Raw genomic sequence first — 21,218 nt, forward strand, 5'->3', positions numbered from 1 at the left:
AATCTGGCGAACGTTTTTATAGTGTGTACACAACTTTCGACAGCCGATTCTGACTTTTTCGTACAAAAATTCCAGAAGGGACAAACTCCAAAGATTTTCTCGTACGGGAAAAGAACAAACTATTTTTGTTTAATGTGTACTATTTTCGTGCAAGAAAAATCAGAAAAAGAGACTGTGCATGATCAGAAACAATAAACAACAAAAAAGCCTTTGTCGTACAAGAATATTTGTAAGAATTTTGGTACTAATTTTTTTTTATTGGTTCCAATTTGCTGTGAAAAATCGGACAAACGTTCGCCAATTTTCTTAGTGTGTACCCCACTTTAGTAACTGACAGTTCTGTTCTGTTATGCCAGGATTTCATAATATGCGTTTCCCCTAGTGGTTATGTGTGCGATGGTCAGTGGAAGTGATTTTTAAATTACAAAACATCCAATTTGTAAGGCTCAAAATATGGGAGCTGCTAATGTTTCGGCTTTTAAAGGGGTAACCTAGAGCAGGCATTTTTATCCTGGTATTTGGTAAGTGGAGCAAGTATGCAGCCAGTAAAGTCTGTAGTCCTACTTCCACATCTGTTAATGACCTCAAAGGATAACTGACTACCCAATAGTAGCTGCTTTTTCCTTTCATCATTTTATGTTTGACTACAGCTGTTTGTATTACCTTGAATAGGTTTTGCCTAACACCAGTGATTTTAATTAAAGGGATACAGAGCTCTGTCATGGAGCAGCAGTTCCTATGCATGGTGCAGGATAATGCTCTAAAACATCTGGGGGTTCTGTTTAAGGATACGTTTACCTTAACCTGCAAAAAGTGTTTTTCTTTTTTAAAGTGCATTTATTTTCTTGGGAGCCTGCAGAGCATTGCACCCTCAATCAGCAGTTTATAGATGCAACGTCGGGATGCAAACTCGCAATACAGCTGTCTGCCTGTACTGGCAGACAGTTACTAAAGGGCAGGAAGAATGAATGAACTAAGAATGCTCACCAGTGCCTTCACAGTTCGAGAACTACAAGCAGTCTGCTGCTGTGGAAAACGGGACTTATAGTTCATTCAGATGGCGGAGAATAAATTACACGGCTGTGTGGGCCGAGCCCTTCACAGCTGTGCTGTTTTTAAATAGTGCTACTATGAAGAATTTGGGGTTGAACAGGGCTGCTGCTTTAGTAACCTAACACCTGCTGACAAATGTATTTTAAAATGCCCCTGTTTGAATATATATCCAGTTTCATGATTGCTTTCTAAAATGAAACCATTTATATATATATATATTTTTTTTTTTTTGCATGGACTCTCTGTGCTTTTTTCAGACAGCAAATGAAATTTGTAGTGGTGCTGGTCTGTGCACAAAGGCTTCCCCTCGTCAGGATCTGATCCCCGCCAAAGTAATTGTTCCAGCAATGAAACTGCAGCCAGCAATAAAAGTAAGCAACAGTTACCGTTTTGTGTGCTATATCAGATGATTAAATAACCTATTCAGTCATATTACTGTGTAGCCAAAATATCTGTAGTTTTGGCTAGAGTAAGTGTTAAAACACCTGTCGGTTCTGCATACCTTTGGATATATCCGTACACGTCTAGTCCTGTAGATGTGAAAGGAATTCCCCTCACTTTTCTGGGTGACAGCAGTCACCAGCACAAAGAAGGGAATCATTCCAAATTGCAATAAAATTAGAGGGGTACTAACCTTTTGCTGCCATCTAAAACACATCTTTTGCCTGTACAAAACACTTTGAAAATTCAACTGCAGATGTAAGAAAGCAGATTTGACTAATGTATTAGGAGTTTGTTTTGGTAATGGCAGTGTGTCCAAATTAAACCTTCTTCCTTTTTTTTTTTTTTTTTTTTTTTTTTTTTTTTAATTCATTCCCAAGTGCTTGACATGCTTGAAAAAAACACAGCTTAAATGTTTTTGCAGCTGCTTTTCTCCTGGCAGGAGTAAAGCATTTAGAAGAGCCCCAGTGGGCTTGAGGCCTATCGTTTTGGACAGAGTAGGAAGTTGGTATAACGTTTCCAGTTTTTGATAGGTTTAAACTACCTCACCAGATTGTTACAGGAATGTCAGCACTGGAATTGGACTATAATATGGGATGATGTTAAACATGGTCAGAGTCCCTTTTTTTATTTATTTATTTTTTTGCGGGGGCACTAAATGATTTGTCTTTTTAGGTTGCAGAGCATGAAGCTTCAGAAAATGGTCCTTTCTGTGAAATATGTCAACTGGTAGTGCAGAATGTGGAAAAGTTTTTGGACAGTAACCGGTCACGGGTGTGTATAAAATGTATACAGGTACAGTAGGGTTTGTAAAAGCATAGGTCTTGTGTAGATCTACTCAGTCTTGTATTTTTCCCCCAATAGGCACACATTAAAGAAGCTCTTGATAAAGTGTGTGATCTTTTGCCTTCCAAATATGCCAAAAAATGTGAAGATTTTGTTAACCAGTATGCCGATTTGCTCATTTCAATAATGGAAGCGGAAGGGGATCCCAGATTAATTTGCATGGCCATGGGCTGTTGCAGTTCAAGAAAACTACAAATTGGTAAGTAAAAAAAAAACTAACATTTTACTGGCAGATGCATTTTTTCCCATTAAATTAGCATTTTGGGCCTAAAATGCTTAAACCACCAAAACATTTCTGGCCTGTAGAATAGAGCACTTTCACGTTTTTTTTGCATTCCATGAAATATGCACAACAGTTTTTCAAACCTATATTTTCCACAATAAATATTGACAGTCTTGATGCACAAACAGACCGCACAGACAACACCATACACCACTAATGTTTAACCAACTTGTGTGTTTTTTACCTGTTCTTCTGTTGGTCTTACTCAAATTTTCAAATTGTTTTCAAAATGTTTTTATCCAATATGTTCTTTTTTTTTTTTTTTTTTTTTTTTTTTTTTTTTTTTTTTGTGGCCGATCTAGTCCGTCATTGTAGGATACGGGGGGGGGGGGGGGGTCCTGGTTATTAGCTTTGTATGCATCATTTAGATGAGGCCCAAGTCTTTTTGTAAAAAAAAAAAGGCTTCACAGCATCTGTGAAGTAAATTCACCCCAAATTGCACATTGCTGATTTTTTACAGCTCATAGTTTGAGGAGTAGTTCCTCGCTCTGTGTGCAATAATACCTAATACTATGCTTCCGGTGAACAGGTCTGCCAGGTTAGATCAATGTTTGCCAATTACACGGATTCGTCTGGACCCAGTATGGCAGGCTAGAGCAACAAATACTGTTGATCATAAAACCAAATGGCACAGCCTGGGGGTGGGCATAGGGCACCAAGGCAATTTGCATTATCTGCGGGCAGCAGGAGGGTGTGAAGACTATAAAGTGTTCAGCGGTAGGCAGACATCAGTGTTGGATCAAAACACAGGGATTGATACTAAATAGTCTGGAGATTACAGGGCAAATGGCCACACACAAAGGGAAACATCCATATAATAGGTCTGGCAATGTAGAACTATATCAGTAGTAAACAGGTGTGTTCTCTAGGATGCACACCACCTGCCAGGCTGCAAAAAATAATCAAATAGCCAAAAGGAGCTTTATTTGTGTGAAAGATATAAATTGTTTGGGTACAGCGTTGCATGACCACGCAATTACCAGTTAAGGTAACACAATGCGGTGTAGCAAAAATGGCTTGGTCATGAAAAGGGTAAAATCCTTGCTCAAGTAATTAAGACCAGTGAGGCTGTGTGGGGCTCCCACAGCCACATTGTTCGTTCACACAAATCTGTGAACTAAAAGTGCCAACTGCCACCACAACAGACGGCTTGTAGTTCTCAGTGAACTGCAAGGGCATTGATTCTTCCTGCAATTCACTATCTGCCTCAATGGGAGGACAGCTATACCTAGTCTGCAGGAACTTGACATTGCACCCACCATCAATGGATGACGGGTGTGGTGCTTAACAGGCTGCAGTGCAACAAAATAATGCCTTTTTTCCCTTACACAAAAGGTAAACTTTTATAAGTGCTCAGAGCAGAGCACTTTCAGGTTAATAGGGGGAATTTTTTTTTTTTTTCTTTCCTCTGTATCCTGACAATTTGTGGCCCTGGGCTCCAAACAGAAGCAGGGGAGGCTGAACACTTTTAACCACTTGCCTACCAGGTACTTGCAGCCCCTTCCTGCCCAAGCCATTTTTCAGCTTTCAGCGCTGTCGCACTTTGACAATTGCGCGGTCGTGCTACACTGTACCCAAACAAGTTTTTTTTTTTTTTTTTTTTTTTTTTTTTTTTTATCATTTTCTTCACACAAAGAGCTTTCACGATCTTTTTGTGGTATTTAATCACTGCTGGGTTTAACAAAGGCCAAAAATGTTTAACTTTTTTTTCGCCTTCACTGATGTGCGCTGATAGGCTGAACTGGTGGGCATTGAGGTGGCACCTATGGGCACTGATTAGGTGGCACTAATATGCCACACTTATGGGCACTGATTGCTAGCACTGACTGATATCGCTAATGGGCACTGATTGGTGGGCACTGATGGTTGGCAATGGTGGGCACTGATTGGTGACACTTTTTTCTTGTAATCGGGGGACTGATGATCAGTGCCCTAATTACATTCCTACATGTCCCCCTGTGAGGAGATGCCGCTGATCGGCTCTCCTTCCCTCACACTGTCAGTTTCTTATCTGAGGGATAGATTGTTGGCTGTCTAGAAACATTGAGAGGTGATTAGAGAAGTTAGTCACCCAATCTGGCCAAAACGGGCAACTTGTGTTGTATCTCTAGGTGCTTTTTCGGTCACATTTGACATTGCTGCAACATTTTAAAGTGGCAAATTCAAGCAATGTGTTTTTTTTTATTTTTAGGGTTAGTTCACCTTTACCAAAAAACTGTCTATACAAGTGACACATTTGGATAAACTTTGTGCAGTTTTGACCAAAGTTAAACGATGGCCTTTGTTACAGATGTAGGCCATTTACATACTGTATCTTTCAAATCTGAAAAATCCCTGAGATGGCGGTGTCCTGCCTTGTTGCTATGCTGTTGCTAAGACACTCCCAGCTAAATCAAATCCTCACTTGCTTGTTCACCCCCTGCTTACACTCCCAGCTAAATCAAACCCTCACTTGCTTGTTCACCCCCTGCTCTGAAATCAGGGGGTGAACAAGCAAGTGAGGGTTTGATTTAGCTGGGAGTGTCTTAGCAACAAGGAATTGCTCACACCTATAGCCAGGGCATTTAACTTTGGTCAAAGCTGCAGTTTTATCTACAGGTACCTGCCTAGGCAGTTTTTTAAATGTGCAATGACCCTTTAAATGTTGACAAGTCATGTTACAAGCCTTTTTGTAACTATATTGCAAAAAGTAGGGTTGGCGTTTAGTAGGGCGGACAAGGGCAGATGAAGCATTGTTGGCAGAAAGTGTTAACCTTGACTTTCTCACACACACACACACACACACACACACACACACACACACACACACACACACACACACACACACACACACACACACACACACACACACACACACACAAATTTCAAGCTGTTAACCCCTTAATTGATCCAGTCTTTTCTACTTGTATTGAATAGTGTAGGAAATGGTTAATACCTTGTGGAACTATGGTTAACATCTGTGCCCCATTTAGAGAAGTCGCCAGATCTTGCTGTTCTATAGATATGACAGGAAGTGAGGAAATCCCCCTTGTTTTGGGGACAAAGCAAAATTTGGGACTTTTACGGGGCTTTAGAGACTAATGTCCATCTTAAAATAACAAGGTAATACCAGCACAAAATCACTCCTGTCTCTATGGGTCAGGAGTCTTTTAGTGAAACCTCCTCCTAATGTCACTTTTCTTACGGTTTACAATGTCAAAAATTCCTCACTGTGTAGTTCTGCTTTTAAACAGTAAAACTCAATTCTGAAAGCTGTGAAGTCTGCAAGATGATTATGTCATATTTGGATAGTATACTGGGACAGAATGCTACTAAGGAGAAAATTGAGGATGGGTTACAGAAGATCTGCAATTTCCTTCCATCATCCGTGCAAGATCAGGTATAATTTTTTTTTTTTTTTGTACCTAATTTTATAGATAAGCACTGTATGTTCAGCCGTGGCCAAACATTTCGAAAATTACACAAATTATTTTTCAGTCTGCTGCCTCAGTTTTTATGATGGCAATTTACATATACTCCAATGTTATGAAGAGTGATTGGATGAATTGCAATGTCCCTGTTTGCCATGAAAATTAACTCCCATAAAAAACATTTCCACCGCATTTGTGAAGGCTTCAGGTTGCCCAAGAAAGGCCAGGACCAGCTCCTACAGTTTATTCAGCTGTGGGATCAGGGCACCACCAGTGCAGAGCTTGCTCAGGAATGGCAGCCGACAAGTGTGAGTGCATCTGCACGCACAGTGAAGACTTTTGGAGGATGGTCTGGTGTCAAGAAGGGAAGCAAAGAAGCCACTTCGCTCCAGAAAAATCAGGCACAGACTGATATTCTGCAAAAGATACAGAGATTGGGCTGCTGAGGACCGAGGTCATTTTCTCTGAATCCCCTTTCCCATTGTTTGGGGCATCCGGAAAAAGCCTTGTCCGGGGGAAGAAAAGGGTGAGCCCTACCTTCAGTCCTGTGTCATGCCAACAGTAAAGCATACTAAGACCATTCATGTGTGGGGTTGCTTCTCAGTCAAGGGAGTGGGCTCACTCACAATTTTGCCTAAAAACACAGCCACGAATAAGAATCGAACAAACATCCTCTGAGAGCAACTTTTCCCAACCATCCAAGAACAGTTTGGTAATGAACAATGCCTTTTTCCAGCATGATGGAGCACCTTGCCATAAGGCAAAAATGATAACTAAGTAGCTTGGGAATCAAAACATTAAAATTTGGGGTTCATGGCCAAAAGTTCCATTGAGAACTTGTGGTCAGTCCTCAAGAGGCAGGTGGAAGAAAAAAAAGAAACCCACAAATTCTGACAACATCCAAGCATTGATTATGGCAGAATGGGCTGCCATCAGTCAGGATGTGGCCCAGAAGGTGATTGACAGCATTCCAGGGTGAATTGCAGAGGCTTTAAAAAGGCAACACTTCAAATATTGACTCTTTGCATAAACTTAATGTAATTGTCAAAGCCTTAGGAAATGCTTGTAATTATACTGCATTATACCATAGTAACATTTGACAAAAGTCTAAAAACAAGAGTCCCCTTTCTCATTACCACAACTGCGATTTCACGGCCGTGATTTTGAGGAGAATTCGGGATAAGCCGTGTAAACTTGAGGTATATGGACCTCAACTCGCATGAAAGTCGGACCAAAGTAGTACAGGGACTACTTTGAAGTTGCACAGAAATGAATGGTTATTAGAAATCATGGAACGACTAGTCATGCAACTTTGCAGCCCCAAGTCGCAGGACAAGTTACACAAATCTGAAAGGGGCCTGAAGCAGCAGACATTGTGAAAATTGATATTTGTCACTCAAAACTTTTGGCCACGGCTGTACGTGCTGCAAAAGACTAACAATTGTAAAATGAAATGTGTTGAACTGCAGAAGCATGTTTTGTAGTAGCCATGACTGCTGCCTCTCTGCCAATTCCTTCACTGGCTTCCAGTAGCTCAACGTATAAAATTCTAAATCCTAACCACAACATACAAAACATGCTCTTTTTAGCACCTCCAACTGGCTTCCAGGACTTCTCCAGAGCCTCTCCCATTCTCTGGAACTCCTTAGTATGTCTGGTCAAATTCTACCCTGTCCCCGTTTAGACGATCCTTGAACTAATTTATTCACGGAAGCCGATCCCACCTCCACCTAAGAGCTGTACTTGAGTCTTGGCCTGAAGGAACAGTACAGGTATGCCGTTCAGAGCGCATGCACCAGTGATGTTACCGGCTGCTTGCTAGATAATGTCTTAAATGGTGCATGTTTAGGAAATATTCATTTTACCTACAGGTAAGATTATAATAAAGCTTAATTATTAAGCTTAAGTATTTTAAAGTTTGAAAAGCTAGGCCAATGCAGATTCTACTGCAGTGTCCTTATGCACTGTGCCTAGGAAAGCTACAATATAGGAAGCTGCATTCATTTACTGCCGGTGATTATAAATAAAAACTTCTACCTCACTCCCTTTTGGAAGAGTCCCTTCCCTTTTTACTCCTGCTCTTTTTGCAGGCCGTTTGTAAAATTGGCCATTTGAGGACTGAAAAATGACTGAAGAAATGCTGCATCCCTGACTTTAATCATGACCTTTTTAATATTTAGTCCTCATAGAGATCAGTATTACAGCAGCGTCACTTCCATATTTCTATCCTCACAAGTTCCTATTTCAATATAAGCTTTAAAAATGAAAGTCTTACCTCAGAATAATGGGGTGAATCTAATAGTCGTGTGTCATAGCTGCAGGTGTTTGTGTAGGACTACTTGGTGGAGAGGGATTCTATAATTTGGCAGTATCTACATACTATATGCAAACAGTACCACCATAATGACCCATTGCTGCTCCAAATGTTTTACTAAGTGAAAAGTTTTAAAGAGAAGTTTATAGAAATCAGATCAAGTTTTTGCTGAAATTGTTCATGTCTTCTATTTGCAGTGCCACACTATGATAACCTTGTATGGGCCTATGATATTGGAATTGCTGCTTCAAAAAATGGATCCAGGCACAGTTTGTGTGGTAAGGCAAAATGTTCAGATTTTAAACTTTAATTTCTTTTGAGCGCATGCCGTCTTGTGCTGTGACTCTTGTGTACATGTGCAAGTATAATGGCATCATGGCCTGACCAGTCTAGCGGCTGAAGGGTCCAAACCCAGAATGAAGACCTGGGAGAAGATGGCTACACTCGTGACAGCCGAGAGCTCTGACACTGCAGCGCTGGGGGGGGGGGGGCGCCGTTTGGCAGGCAAGTCTGCCATAATGTACTTGCAGTACTAGTACATTATGACAAAGCTGCGAAGGGCAATTTTTAATTTTTTTTATGAAAGTTTAATGCTGCTTTAAGCAATCTGTGGGATGTAGATGACTTTAGGTGGAAATGCCATCTGGTCTGTTGTGGTCAATTGATGCAGGTAAACCTCATGTAGGCATGTGTAATATACAGGCTGTTAAAATGTGGTTTAAATTTTAAGGTCTTCTGTGCAAGTGTAACTTTTGATACTTTTACCCCAACGCAGGACCTAAATGTGTGTCCAGGTGTCCAGAAACCTCTTTTAGGAACTGAGAAATGTATGTGGGGCCCAAGCTACTGGTGCAAAGACTTGGAAACTGCAGGACGTTGTAATGTAAGTGGATGTCTGTGAAGTTACAATTGTATAAGAAAAAAGACCAAATAGATTTAAAGTTTCTCTAGTGATAAATTGCTGATTGGTTCCCATTTTTGGAGATTTACTTTCACTTTGTTGCTCTGGAGAAAAGATGTGAAATCCCCACCTTAAAGCAGAGTTCCACCCAAAAACGCAACTTCTGTTTTAAGTGCAGGTGACCCCCGGAAAAGGCCATATTTGGTATGGCATTTTTTTTAGGGGAGCTGGTGCCGGAAGGAAGTTCCTCTCCCCCCAATCTTCTGGGACACGTCACAGGTCCCAGAAGATTGCCCAGCCGTTCAGAGCGTGCATTGCGGCTCATGCTTGCGCAGTGTGCGCTCAGCTGTGAAACCACAGCTGAGCACCCAGTTAGAATGTGGGTGCTGCGGAGAGGAGTGACGCTTCGTATGCCCGCATCGCTGGGGACAGGTGAGTGATTATTTAAGTTAGCATCTACACTTTTTGTAGCTGCTGACTTTTAAATGGGTGGAACTCCTATTTAAGTTGAACAGGTCTGTCTTCCTTGAAAGTTTCCCTCACTTCTGTTGCTTTGAAAGGTGTAATGGTATATAAGCAATTTCATGGTGACAAATGGCTGTCAATGTGTCATTAACTGCTGAGGTCTGTGGAGTGCTGCTTCAGTCCATCTTAAAAGATGACACAGGTGGACATTTTTGGTTTAAAATTATAATAGAAGTGAACCCAGCCTGAAAGGCGTTTGATTTGCTTATACTTTGTTGGTTTTTTTTTTCCTTTTTTCCACCTTTTTGGTTGTACCTCATTGCTGCTGATTTCCTGCAGCCACTTCCTGTCTAAATGGATGCATGCTACATATGGCTGCATTTCACACCTCAAGGTGTTTCCCAATGGCAACAGTAGGAGGGGAAAAAATGACAAGTGGGGCCAAGGTCTCAAGGAAAGAAGGTATAAAGTGATCCCAGAGAGTGATAGTATGCAAATTAAGTACAAATGTTATTGGACTAATACAAAAATACTCAACGAGCAAATGTCAAATACAACGTCATGAAAGAAAGTACACTGGGCCCAATCGCTATATATCTATCTATCTACTCAAGTTGAAAATGTAAACACTGCTGAATGGAGCTAAGGTTTCCCTTAGGATAACAAACATCTGTGCAATCCTAGAACACTAGTTAGTTGTCAGTTCCAACAGATCCCTAATACAGGGGGTCTCCTACTTACAAACATCTGACTTACAAACGACTCGTACTTACAAACGGAGGGAGACAACAGGAAGTGAGAGGAAATCTACCCCTAGGAAGGGAAATTCACTCCTCCAAGAGTTAATATGGGAAAAAGGGTGTCTCCACTGATGCTTTATCACCTATCCTTATTTCCCTAATAACCCCAAATTTTCAAAATCCAATTGTCATTGGGACAGAAAGTGAGGTGAAATCTTCTGAACAGGGGCACAGACAGCAAAACAAATGTTACAGGGGTGATAACCCTTCCCTATGCTATCTACAAAACTTAAAAATAGATTTTTTTGGCTGGAGCTACACTTAAAAAATTTACCTGTTCCGACTTACAAACAGATTCAACTTAAGAACAAACCTAAAGTCCCTATCTTGTTTGTAACCCGGGGACCCCCTGTATAGCACTCTATGCAGGTATAACTGTGTACATTGGTAAGTTTGCAAAAGCCTTGGATGCTTCCCTGGGTCACTGAGTTTTCGTATGCATACGAGAAGAAATGTGTGCAAGATAGTCCAGTGTTGTTCACCCAGTCTAGCATTGGATCACAAGTCATCCACGATAAATGATGGTGACTATAGCACCATTTCAGGGACACTCACGATTTGATGGGTCATATCATATTGGTGATCAAAGCCGTCCCAGTAGCCATCCGTGCCGTCATGGGCCTGTCAGTAAGAAGTGGAAGAGAGATAACCTCAAGATGAAATCAACCAAGATGCCATCCTTGGGCAGTAAAGGCTGAGTCTATTTTTGGATCTGGTGCGTACTGACAACCCATAGATAATCTAAGGAGGAACGTATAGCCCTCAATGAATTGAATTCTATTGTAATTAAGAAGGATGACAAGGGGGGGGGGGGGGGGGGAGTGTGGTCCTCATGAATGACTATACAGCAGAAGCTGAGCGACAACTTAGGGATTAGACAACCTACAAACCAACAACCCCTTCCTTGACCTAATATCCCAACTCAACTATAAACTAGTACTCTCAGAAGACGCTGGGCTTATCTACAAGAAGGAACTTGACTATCTAAAGGTTGAAACATTTAACACTCCTGTGTTCTACATCCTTCCAAAAATTCATGCGAACCCTAAAAAACCCCTGGAAGACCTATAGTGTCGGCAGTGGGAGACCCTTTGGGGAGAGTGGGGAAATGCCCTTATCCGATTTAGGAAATGGTTACCCAACTTCCATTATTTAAGGATATGGCAGATATACTCAAAACTCCAACATATAGTTGAGGGGACCCTTGTTGGTATAGAAGTGATATACATCGATACCCCAGAAATGGAGCTCCAAAGCCATCTAATTTCCTGGAAAAACCTCACTCAATGATGGGAACCCAAAACGAGCAGCCAAGGCTTTTGCAAATTTACCAATGTACGCCCAGTTATGAACCTGCATGGAGTGCTATATTAGGAATTCGTTGGAACTGACAACTAACTAGTGTACTGTGATTGCACAGAGTTTTCATTATCCTAAAGGAAACCTTAGCTCCATTCAGCAGTATTTGTTTTTTTTACATTTTTTTTTTTTTTTCCAACTCTCAAGTAATTGGATGTGAGAAACTCCCCCATTTATTTATTTTTTTTAAAATAGAGGGTGATTGCTCTCACCAACCCTATTGGGTAATTTGTCTTACACATTTGATATATCGATTGATATGCTCGATTTGAGATTATATGACAGATGACCAGGTGTGATTGGGCCAAGTGTACTTTTATGATAACAATGTTATTTTGGTGATGGGTATATTTGTATTGGTCCAATAAAATTTGTATTTGCATACAGTCTGGGATCACTTTATACGTGCTTTCCTTGGGACCGTAGCCCTTCTTTTCAGTGCTATATTAGGTATCCACTCTTGTATATTATGGAATGACAGATGTGTGTGACAGTCCCTCTCCCCTACCAAAAGGTTATTCTGGTGTCCTATTTTTTTTTTGGGGGGGGGGGGGGAGAGAGAAATGAGTGGACTTACTATGTGAGCCTGTCTTTTTGTCATCTGACTAATGATAGACCTACTCAAACAAGAGGGGCCTGCCCTGCATGTCAGAAGTATTTGACCTGTTTGAGTGGCAGGAGAAAACTGTGCTTTTTTTTTTTTTTTTTTTTTCCCCCTTCCTCATCCACTGAAATTGATCACAGCATTGAAAATTCACTTCAAGGGTAGCTAAAATGTCAAATACAACCTGCTGATTTATTAGTAGTAAGACTTTTTTCTTACTGGATGACTAAAGAGGTGTGTGTGTGTTTTTGTTTTGTTTTTTTGTTTAGGCGATTGAGCATTGCAAACGTCATGTTTGGAACTAGAAAATACTTATTCTTGGAGGTACGATGGACTGCACAGATTGAATGGCTCCCCCTTAAGATCGTACTACTCTAATCCCGGAGAGAATATTTTCTGTATGAATAGGTTGTACATATTTTTGTTCTGTAGAGAAATGTTCTGCACAAAGTTACACGATTTTTTTTTTTCCACTTTTTTTTTTTCTAGCCTTTCCTAAGCTTTATTTTGAAAAAATGTGCTTAATCCAGGAGGGATATATTATGTACGATGACTTAAAATTAGTTTCTGTAACTTTTTTGCTAAAATTGTTTCTGGCTCTCCTGCCAGTTGCCAAGCTATGTCTAATTTTTAACTGAATCCAGTGTCTTCAGGACTTTTTACTTTTGGAATGAATACATTTTTCATTTTAATGTGTAAGTGTACTGTGTCCCCTGCCAAATCAGCATCTAAAATAAGGGGGGGCTAGCTATACCTTAGCCATCAAAAGATGGCATTTCCTTTGGGAAGATTGAGGGCTTAAGTTTTTTTGGGTTTTTTTTTTTCTTCTTTTTTTTTTTTTTTTTTTTTTCCCTGCTTGTGTGAAGTGGTTAACTGGAGAGGATGCAAATTTAACCCCTTGGTGCTGACTGCCTCCTAGCCCTTTCAAGAGGTCTAATATCTGAGCATTAAGGTCATGTGACTGCTGTTAGTGGTCACATGATAGGAAAGCTCCCAATCACAAGTATGCATAGTGAGCTTACCGATCCCCTACTGGCCACCGTACAGGAAGCACACGCAAGTTAAGTTTACACAGGGCTTTATTTATGCGGCTGCTCTGCGTTTTGAGGTCCTTCCCCAGTGAGGCCACATATATGCATACTGTTGGCGCCAAGGAGTTAAACCGTGAACTGATATGTAGCCACTTTTGGAACATTTCTTCATTTCAAGGGAGTGAGTTTGCCCTGGCTTACAGCAGCCAGAGATCATTGGCAAACTATTTCATAGTGAGAAGGCATTAAAAGCAATCCACTAACAAATGGTTTCTTGGACCAGAAGGGGAATGGAGGGTTTGTTCACGCTTTATAATTGGGCCTCTTGGAGTTTAGAAGTTGCACGAAATGAACAGTTGAGGGCTGACACAGCACTGTTTATTTGCCTTATTTAGTTTAAATGTGTTAAACTTGTTACTAGGTTTTTTCTTTTTATGATCAAAGAACCTAATGTACTAAACTCTAGACTTTAAATTACTGACAGTGAAAATTGACTTTAAAAAAAAGCCACCAATAAAGACCATGTCCAAAAAAAAATGTATTTTCTTTAGTATCTATACTAGAATGATGTATTGTATGCACCCCCCCATATATGCAGGAGGGGCAGTATGGTGCATGTTCAACCATACCCAGAAGTGCTATGTATTTTACTTTGCTCCCAAAGTGAGTGGTGGTGAGGGAAAAGGTAAGTGCATTTCATTTTGCCATGTGTGGCTACACAAGTGGAAATATAAATTGATCCCCTTTGCCTTACCCAGATTAGGATAATGCCTACTTTGTTAGTGCCTTAGAGTATTCATACCACTTTATCACATAAAATACATTTACATTTTTAGTTGTAATATGATAAAGTGGCACATAATTCTGAAGTGTAAAGAAAAGGATTAATGGCCTTCAAATTATTTACAAATATCTGAAAAATGTGGCGTGCATTTGTATTCAGCCTTCTTTACTCTGATACGCCTAGCTAAAATCTGTTGGAACCAATTGCCTTCAGGAGTCACCTAATTAGTAAATAGTCCACCTGTGTGTAATCTCAGTATAAATACAGCCGTTTTGTGAAGCCCTCAGAGGTTTTTTAGAGAACCTTGGTGAAAAAAACAGCATCGTGAAGGCCAAGGGACACACCAGACATGTCAGGGATCAAGTTGTGAAGAAGAGTAAAGCAGGGTTAGGTTATATTAAAAAAAAATAATCTGAATCTTTAAACATCTCATTGACCACTTGTTCTATCCATTATCTGAAAATGGAAAGATTATGGAACAACTACAAACCAACCAAAGCATGGCTGCCCAAGGAGAGCATTAATCACAGAAGTAGCCAAGAGGCCCATGGTAACTCTGGAGGAGCTGCAGAGATCCACAGCTCAGGTGAATCTGTCCACAGGACAACTATTAGTCAAGCATTCCACAAATCTGGCCTTTGGAAAGAATTCCTGGTTGCCCTCCATGGTAACATGGCCACTAAAGCAGTGCAATAAAAAATGGGATCATTTTGTGGGTGTTTCTACTGTCCTGGTGCTCCAAAAAAATGTGATGGTAGTCCAGAAATTAGATGTGTAATTTATGGTATAGTTCAAAGAGGCCCTGACTAGGAGTGATGCTCTGCTGCACCTGGTAACCTCAAATCATGCAGAGCTTATTGTCCATATAAAAACATCTGGGTAGCAGTGAATATAACATGATTTTTAGGTTAGCTGTAAGCAAAAAGCTCATATTGGTAAAAACTTTAAGAGGGCAAATTTTCCAAGGATGATGGCTGCTCTCCAAGACTGATGCTGGCCATACACTATACGAAAGATTGACCGAAAAATCGTTCATATAGACGCTCTGTTCGTTCTTCGGCAAGTTAATGGGCACAAATCGATAATCGTTTGATGTGTTTGTGGGAAAAAAACGAACGGCAAGTTTGGAAAATTTCTGCCGAACGTATGATAAATTGCAAGGTTAATGTTTTTCCTGTCTGCACTAGGTATATGTAAAAAAATTATTTATGTTCACTGAATGATTTATCGGTCATTACATGATGGCACGATCGTTTGCGGACACGGTTGAACGTTTGTTTTTCGAAAATGGTTGGCCGATTTTTTTTTTTTTTTTTCATATAGTGTATGGCCAGCATAAGACTGGGGTGGAGGGAGAGAGAGCTATTGGCATTGATTAACACAGAACAAAAATGTGAATTCTTCAAAAGACTGTATGCAAAGTATTTTCCCATTGGCAATAAGTTTAAAGGGCTGAAAATTAAACTTATGTGGCTCATGAAGTATAAATAAGAAAAGTGCTTTTAAAAATAAAATTGAAAGAACACTATCCTAGCATATAAAAATAACATTTAAATGTGTAACAAAAAAGAAATCAAGGTTTCAAAACAAACCACAGATTGAAGGGTTTGTCCTATCTTTTGCAATATGTTAGTAAAAAGGTCAGGTCTGAGCATGTAGGCCCTTTACAAAATCTTGAGTGGGTGATTTGGGACAAAGAAGGCAAATTTATTAAATTCCTCCTTCAGCTCTGTGTATACCAAGGAGCATCGGAGAGCTACCGATGGCAGCGGATTTACTCTCGCAGGGACAGCTCCTTCATCCATTCCCAGAGAGGCTGCACCTGACAGCCTGGAGATTGAAAGGGCTAGGTTCTTAGTCCAAGGCTGCTATCAGAAAGTGATAGACACTCTTCTTCAAGCCAGAAGATGCACCACCAACAATACCTACAAAAGGATTTAGGAGAAGTTTCTCTGACGCACAACAGCAATCCTGGAACCTATCCTCTTCAACAGTCACTCAGATCCTTGAGTTTCTCCAGCTAGGCTTAGATAAAGGCCTTGGGTCAAATACCCTAAAGGTGCATGTGTCAGCCTTGTCCGCCATGACAGGAATGAAGTGGGCACAGGAGCCCCTTGTCATTCAATTCCAGAAGGCCTGCCTAAAGTTAAGGCCCCCCCATCGGCTAAAAGTCTCGGAGATGCAGGCCCTACTGGCGAAGGAACCATACCTAACCATCTACCCAGACAAGGGATTTTTAAAGTCGTCGGATTGCTTCATCCCAAAGGTGTCATCTTCCTTCCACTTTAATCAGGAGATATGCCTTCTGACTCTCTCTACAGAACAGGATGACCCACATCCACTCGATGTAAAGACCAATATCTTGGTCTACCTTTCGGCAACCAGTAACCTTAGGAAGACTGAGAATCTCCTAGTCATCCCACATGGCTCTAGGAGAGGACAAGCAGCGACCTCTCGCACGATGGTTGGTGAAGATCATTAAAAGGTCTTGCTCATCTAAACAAGAACAAATACCTGAGGGCTTAAGGGCATTGGCCGTCTACTGCAGGATGTCTTCAGAAACTATTTGTAAAGCAGTCACCTGGTCATCAAAAAATACCTTTATATCACATCACAAAGTGGACTCCCCTAGGTTGTCCATGGTAGATTTTGGGAGAGCAATTATACAGTCCAATGTCTCTATTCCTTGTAAATAAATGTATCTTTCTGCTCATACCCACCCAGTTTGCGAGTTATTCCCCAAAGGTGTATGCTGCCATGATGTGACAGGAAAACTAAAAATTGTATACTCTGCTTTCTGTAATTTTCCTTCCCTGTCGTGTGTGTGTGTGTGTGTGTGTGTGTGTGTATATATTTATTAATATTACACACACACACAGTGGGTGGGGGCACTCTCATGGTTTAATAGCTACGCGGTCCTATTAGGTTGCGGAGGCAGAGCCACGACCCATAGGTGTATGCTGCCATGAAGATGCTACTGGAAAGGTGAGTATACAATCTTCCGTTTTCATTGATCTGTGAAAAATAAAATTTGACTACTATAGGCACTGCACCCCAGTACATTGAGGGGGGTCGGGGAAAGCATCTGAAAATGCATACAAAACGCACATGCAGAAATGGATCTGGAGGACACTTTTGTGGTGTGGACGGGGACTTAAATCCAGCCACCTCCCTCCAAAAAAATAAATAAATAAAATATCAGCACCAAAAATGCACACACTACAAAAACAATTGTTCACAATAGAATACATGCATTCCCATTTTGACAGAACACATGGGAAGACAAAGTAGTGAAAGCACAACTTTCTCAAATTGTGCCGCATGCTACTGCGGTTACCATGCGGCCTTGGTGGCTGCAACTGCTACATTTTGGATGCCATTACAAATGAATGGTTCTGCATGGCTCTCTCAGGGGGAGTGCATTCACATGTGGTGTAGATAACCTGCACAGAATGCAATTTTGCTGCAACACATTCTAGTGTGAACTGGTCCAACACTTTTTTTTTTTTTAATATTCGCAAGCTGTGCAGTGTCACATAGAGAGAGAGAGAGAGAGATCACTAACAAAAAACACTTACTGCCCAAAACTGAGTTGCTCTTTCTGCTCCAGCTATCGTCAGACCTGATGTAAAATATACCATTGATATGACAGGTTGTAGCGCAGAGGAAGAAATCCCTGACCTGGAACAAGGCTGCAAAACACCAGTTCTGAATGAGAACATGCCACATAACTGAACTCTTAAAACTCTATTGCTCTCGTCACACAGGAAGTTGTCAACATTTCCAATCGTGGCACTCTGATGAGGTTCATATGAATGGTAGCTACGAAGACACCATATTGGTGTGTTGAACACTTGCCCTCAACCTTTCTCCACTCCCCAGAGGCGAGCATGCGAGTGGAACTTTTGAGGACTGAATTTATTCTCTAAGAGGAGGAGATTAAGAGGGGGATATGATCATGTACAAATACATAAGTGGTCCATATAGTTAACTTGGTGTTGCGTTATTCACTTTAAGGTCATCAAAGAGGACAAGGGGGGCACTCTTTACGTCTAGAGGAAAGAAGATTTAATCTCCAAATACAGAAAGGCTTCTCTTCGTGGTAAGAGATGTGGAATAGACTCCCTCCAGAGGTGGTTCTGGCCAGCTCAGGAGTTGTTTTTTTTTTTATATATATATATATATATATATATATATATATACACACACACACACACACACATATATACATACACACATACATACACACACACACAGAGCAAAGGCCTGGATTCTTTCCTAGGTGTACATAAAATAACTGGGTACTAACATTTATAGGCAAAGTTGATCAAGGGAATATCAGACTGCCTTTAGGGGGATCAGAAAGGAATCCTCTCCCTCCCCCCCCCCCAACTGGAGCTAAGTGGACCATGCTTTCCGGTTTTTTTTTTTCTTCTTTTTTTTTTTGCCTTTCTCTGGATCAACTGTGGGCATGGGATTGTAGATATTAGGTAGAATATCTATTTTTTATTTTCCCATTTTCCCTTTAATTGGTTGAACTACATGGACTTGGAGGGGGAGACGGATCTCCTATCACAAGTTGGATTAGCGGGAAGTGTTTGGATAATTAAAATCCCCCATTATGATGACAGACTGGGTGGAGGGAACCACGCATTCGTCTAATGCTCGCCAGTTCCTAAATGTCTTGCAGGACAGTTTCATGGTTCAGATGGTAGATGCACCAACTAGAAATAAAGCGTTACTGGATCTACTGCTTACCAACAATACAGACCTGATCACAGATGTGGAAATACGGGGCAATTTAGGAAACAGCGATCACAGGTCAATTGGCTTCAGTATAAATCACACAAATAGGAAACCTAAGAGGAATACAAAGACACTGAATTTCAAAAGAGCCAACTTCCCTAAACTACGAACCCTGTTAGAAGGCATGAATTGGGATAAAATCTTGAAAAAAAAGGAAATGGTTAACATAATAGCAAAGCAGTGAGTGTGTAGCCAGAACTAGACTGAGGACAACTAAAACTAGGTAGATGCTTCAGCCCATGGGTCGGGAGGGGAAGCTCCATCTGCAATGCACGCAAAAGGGAAAAAAAAAAAAAAAAAAGAAGGCACAAAAGCCATCATAGTGTAGTAGTTAAAATCCAACTATTTATTAAAAAGTAAAAGTTGCACTCATATGACTCAATGAATACGGGGCAGTGGATAAGCCTGATGTCATAGGGAATGGGCCCCCTAATGAAAAGGCAGAATCGCCTTGAAGCTTGTATCCGACCGCGCATGTTTTAGGCTGGGTTCACACATTTGCAAATTGGATGCAGATTTCACCGCATCCAATTAGCATAGCAGGAGATTGTGACTAGCTGTGATTTGCACATGAGCCCTGTGTGTTTTTTGGTCCGTTTCAGCTCTGAATTCAGCCCAAAATTTGGGCAGAAATTGGACCTGAAGCGGTGAATGGAAATGCACCGGACTCCTGCTGTGAGCAGCTGTGTTCTCTAGTGTGAACCCAGCCTTAAGAGCAATGTCATCAGCGAGCAGTCCCTGGCATTGCAGAGTCTCTGCAGTTGGATAGACGAGTTCCGGACCTTCTGACAGCGGCACCTGGCACCTTCACTGCCCTCCAGGCTGTGTCAGGGGGCTCATTCCATTATGACATCAGGTCTATTCACTGCCTGCTATTGCTTAACCCCTGTGAGTGCAACTTTTACGGTTTAATAAACTGCTAACTGATGAATTTTAACTACTACGCTATGGGGTTTTTTGCGCCTTCTGCTCCCCCCCCCCGTTTCTATTTAACTGGATTTGCACAAAAAAAAAAAAAAAAAAAAAAATGCACACATACATTTTAAAATGAACCAAATCACCAAACTTGATTTTAGCCAGGTAAAAGTCATGTGATAGTGGACAGCCTACAATACCTCTGGTCATCACTAGGAGATTTCATTCAAATCTAGGTGGCTGGCTACACACAAGCAGGTAAAAATCTTACATACAATCTAGTACACTCTAAAAGCAGAGGTAGGCAACATTTGAGAGCTGAACACAAGGAAGAGATCAAAGGTTCGGTGCCTTTTTAACCACTTACTGACTACGTATCTGTACGTTGCCCTTTAAGGAGGTGGCTTGCAGACGCACTCGCCGGGAGCTTTGTGAGCATGAGCACGGGTCCTGCGGATTCGATATCCGCGGGCATACCCGTGATCGTCTCACGGAGAGGAAGAACAGGGAAATGCTAATGTAACAAGCATTTCTCTGTTATGCCTTGTGACACTGTCACTGATCACAGCTCCCTGTAATTGGGAGCAGTGATCAGTGTTGTGTCACACATAGCCCCTCCCCCACACCCCACAGTTAGAATCACTCCCTAGGACACTCTTAACCCCTACAGCACCACCTAGTGGTTAACCCCTTCACTGCCAGTCACATTTACACAGTAATCAATGCATTTTTAATTGCACTGATCGCTGTATAAATGTGAATGATCGCGCCAAAAGTGTCCAATCTGTCCGCCATAATGTCTCAGTCACGATTAAAAAATAAATAAATAAAATCGCTGCCATTACTAATAAAAAAAAAATTATTAATAAAAAATGCCATAAAACTATCCCCTATTTTGTAAACGCTATAACTTTTGCGCAAACCAAACGTTTATTGCGATTTTTTTTTTTACCAAAAATATGTAGAAGAATACGTATGGGCCTAAACCGAGGAAAAAAAATTTTTTTTTATATATTTTTTGGGGATATTTATTATAGCAAAAAGTAAAAAATAATGCATTTTTTTCAAAATTGTCACTTTTTTTTGTTTATAGCGCAAAAAATAAAAACCGCAGAGGTGATCAAATACCACCAAAAGAAAGCTCTATTTGTGGGGAAAAAAAAGGGCGTCAATTTCGTTTGGGAGCCATGTTGCACGACCGCACAA

At 40.9% G+C, this 21,218-nt stretch overlaps 1 protein-coding gene across 1 annotated transcript in view; it reads left to right on the plus strand.

The window, feature by feature from the left end:
- PSAP (prosaposin) overlaps positions 1-14,044 on the plus strand; it is a 39,288-nt gene extending 25,244 nt beyond the window's left edge. The window contains exons 8-14 of the mRNA XM_073596701.1: positions 1,311-1,424; positions 2,170-2,268; positions 2,359-2,539; positions 5,857-6,002; positions 8,545-8,625; positions 9,123-9,230; positions 12,746-14,044. Coding sequence (XP_073452802.1) covers positions 1,311-1,424; positions 2,170-2,268; positions 2,359-2,539; positions 5,857-6,002; positions 8,545-8,625; positions 9,123-9,230; positions 12,746-12,781 — 765 coding nt within the window. The 3' untranslated portion in view covers positions 12,782-14,044. The remainder of the gene's footprint in view (positions 1-1,310; positions 1,425-2,169; positions 2,269-2,358; positions 2,540-5,856; positions 6,003-8,544; positions 8,626-9,122; positions 9,231-12,745) is intronic.
- Positions 14,045-21,218: the final 7,174 nt, after the last annotated feature.

This window comes from Aquarana catesbeiana, linkage group LG08 (assembly GCF_042186555.1).
Source record: "Aquarana catesbeiana isolate 2022-GZ linkage group LG08, ASM4218655v1, whole genome shotgun sequence".
Taxonomy (NCBI): Eukaryota; Metazoa; Chordata; class Amphibia; order Anura; family Ranidae; genus Aquarana; species Aquarana catesbeiana.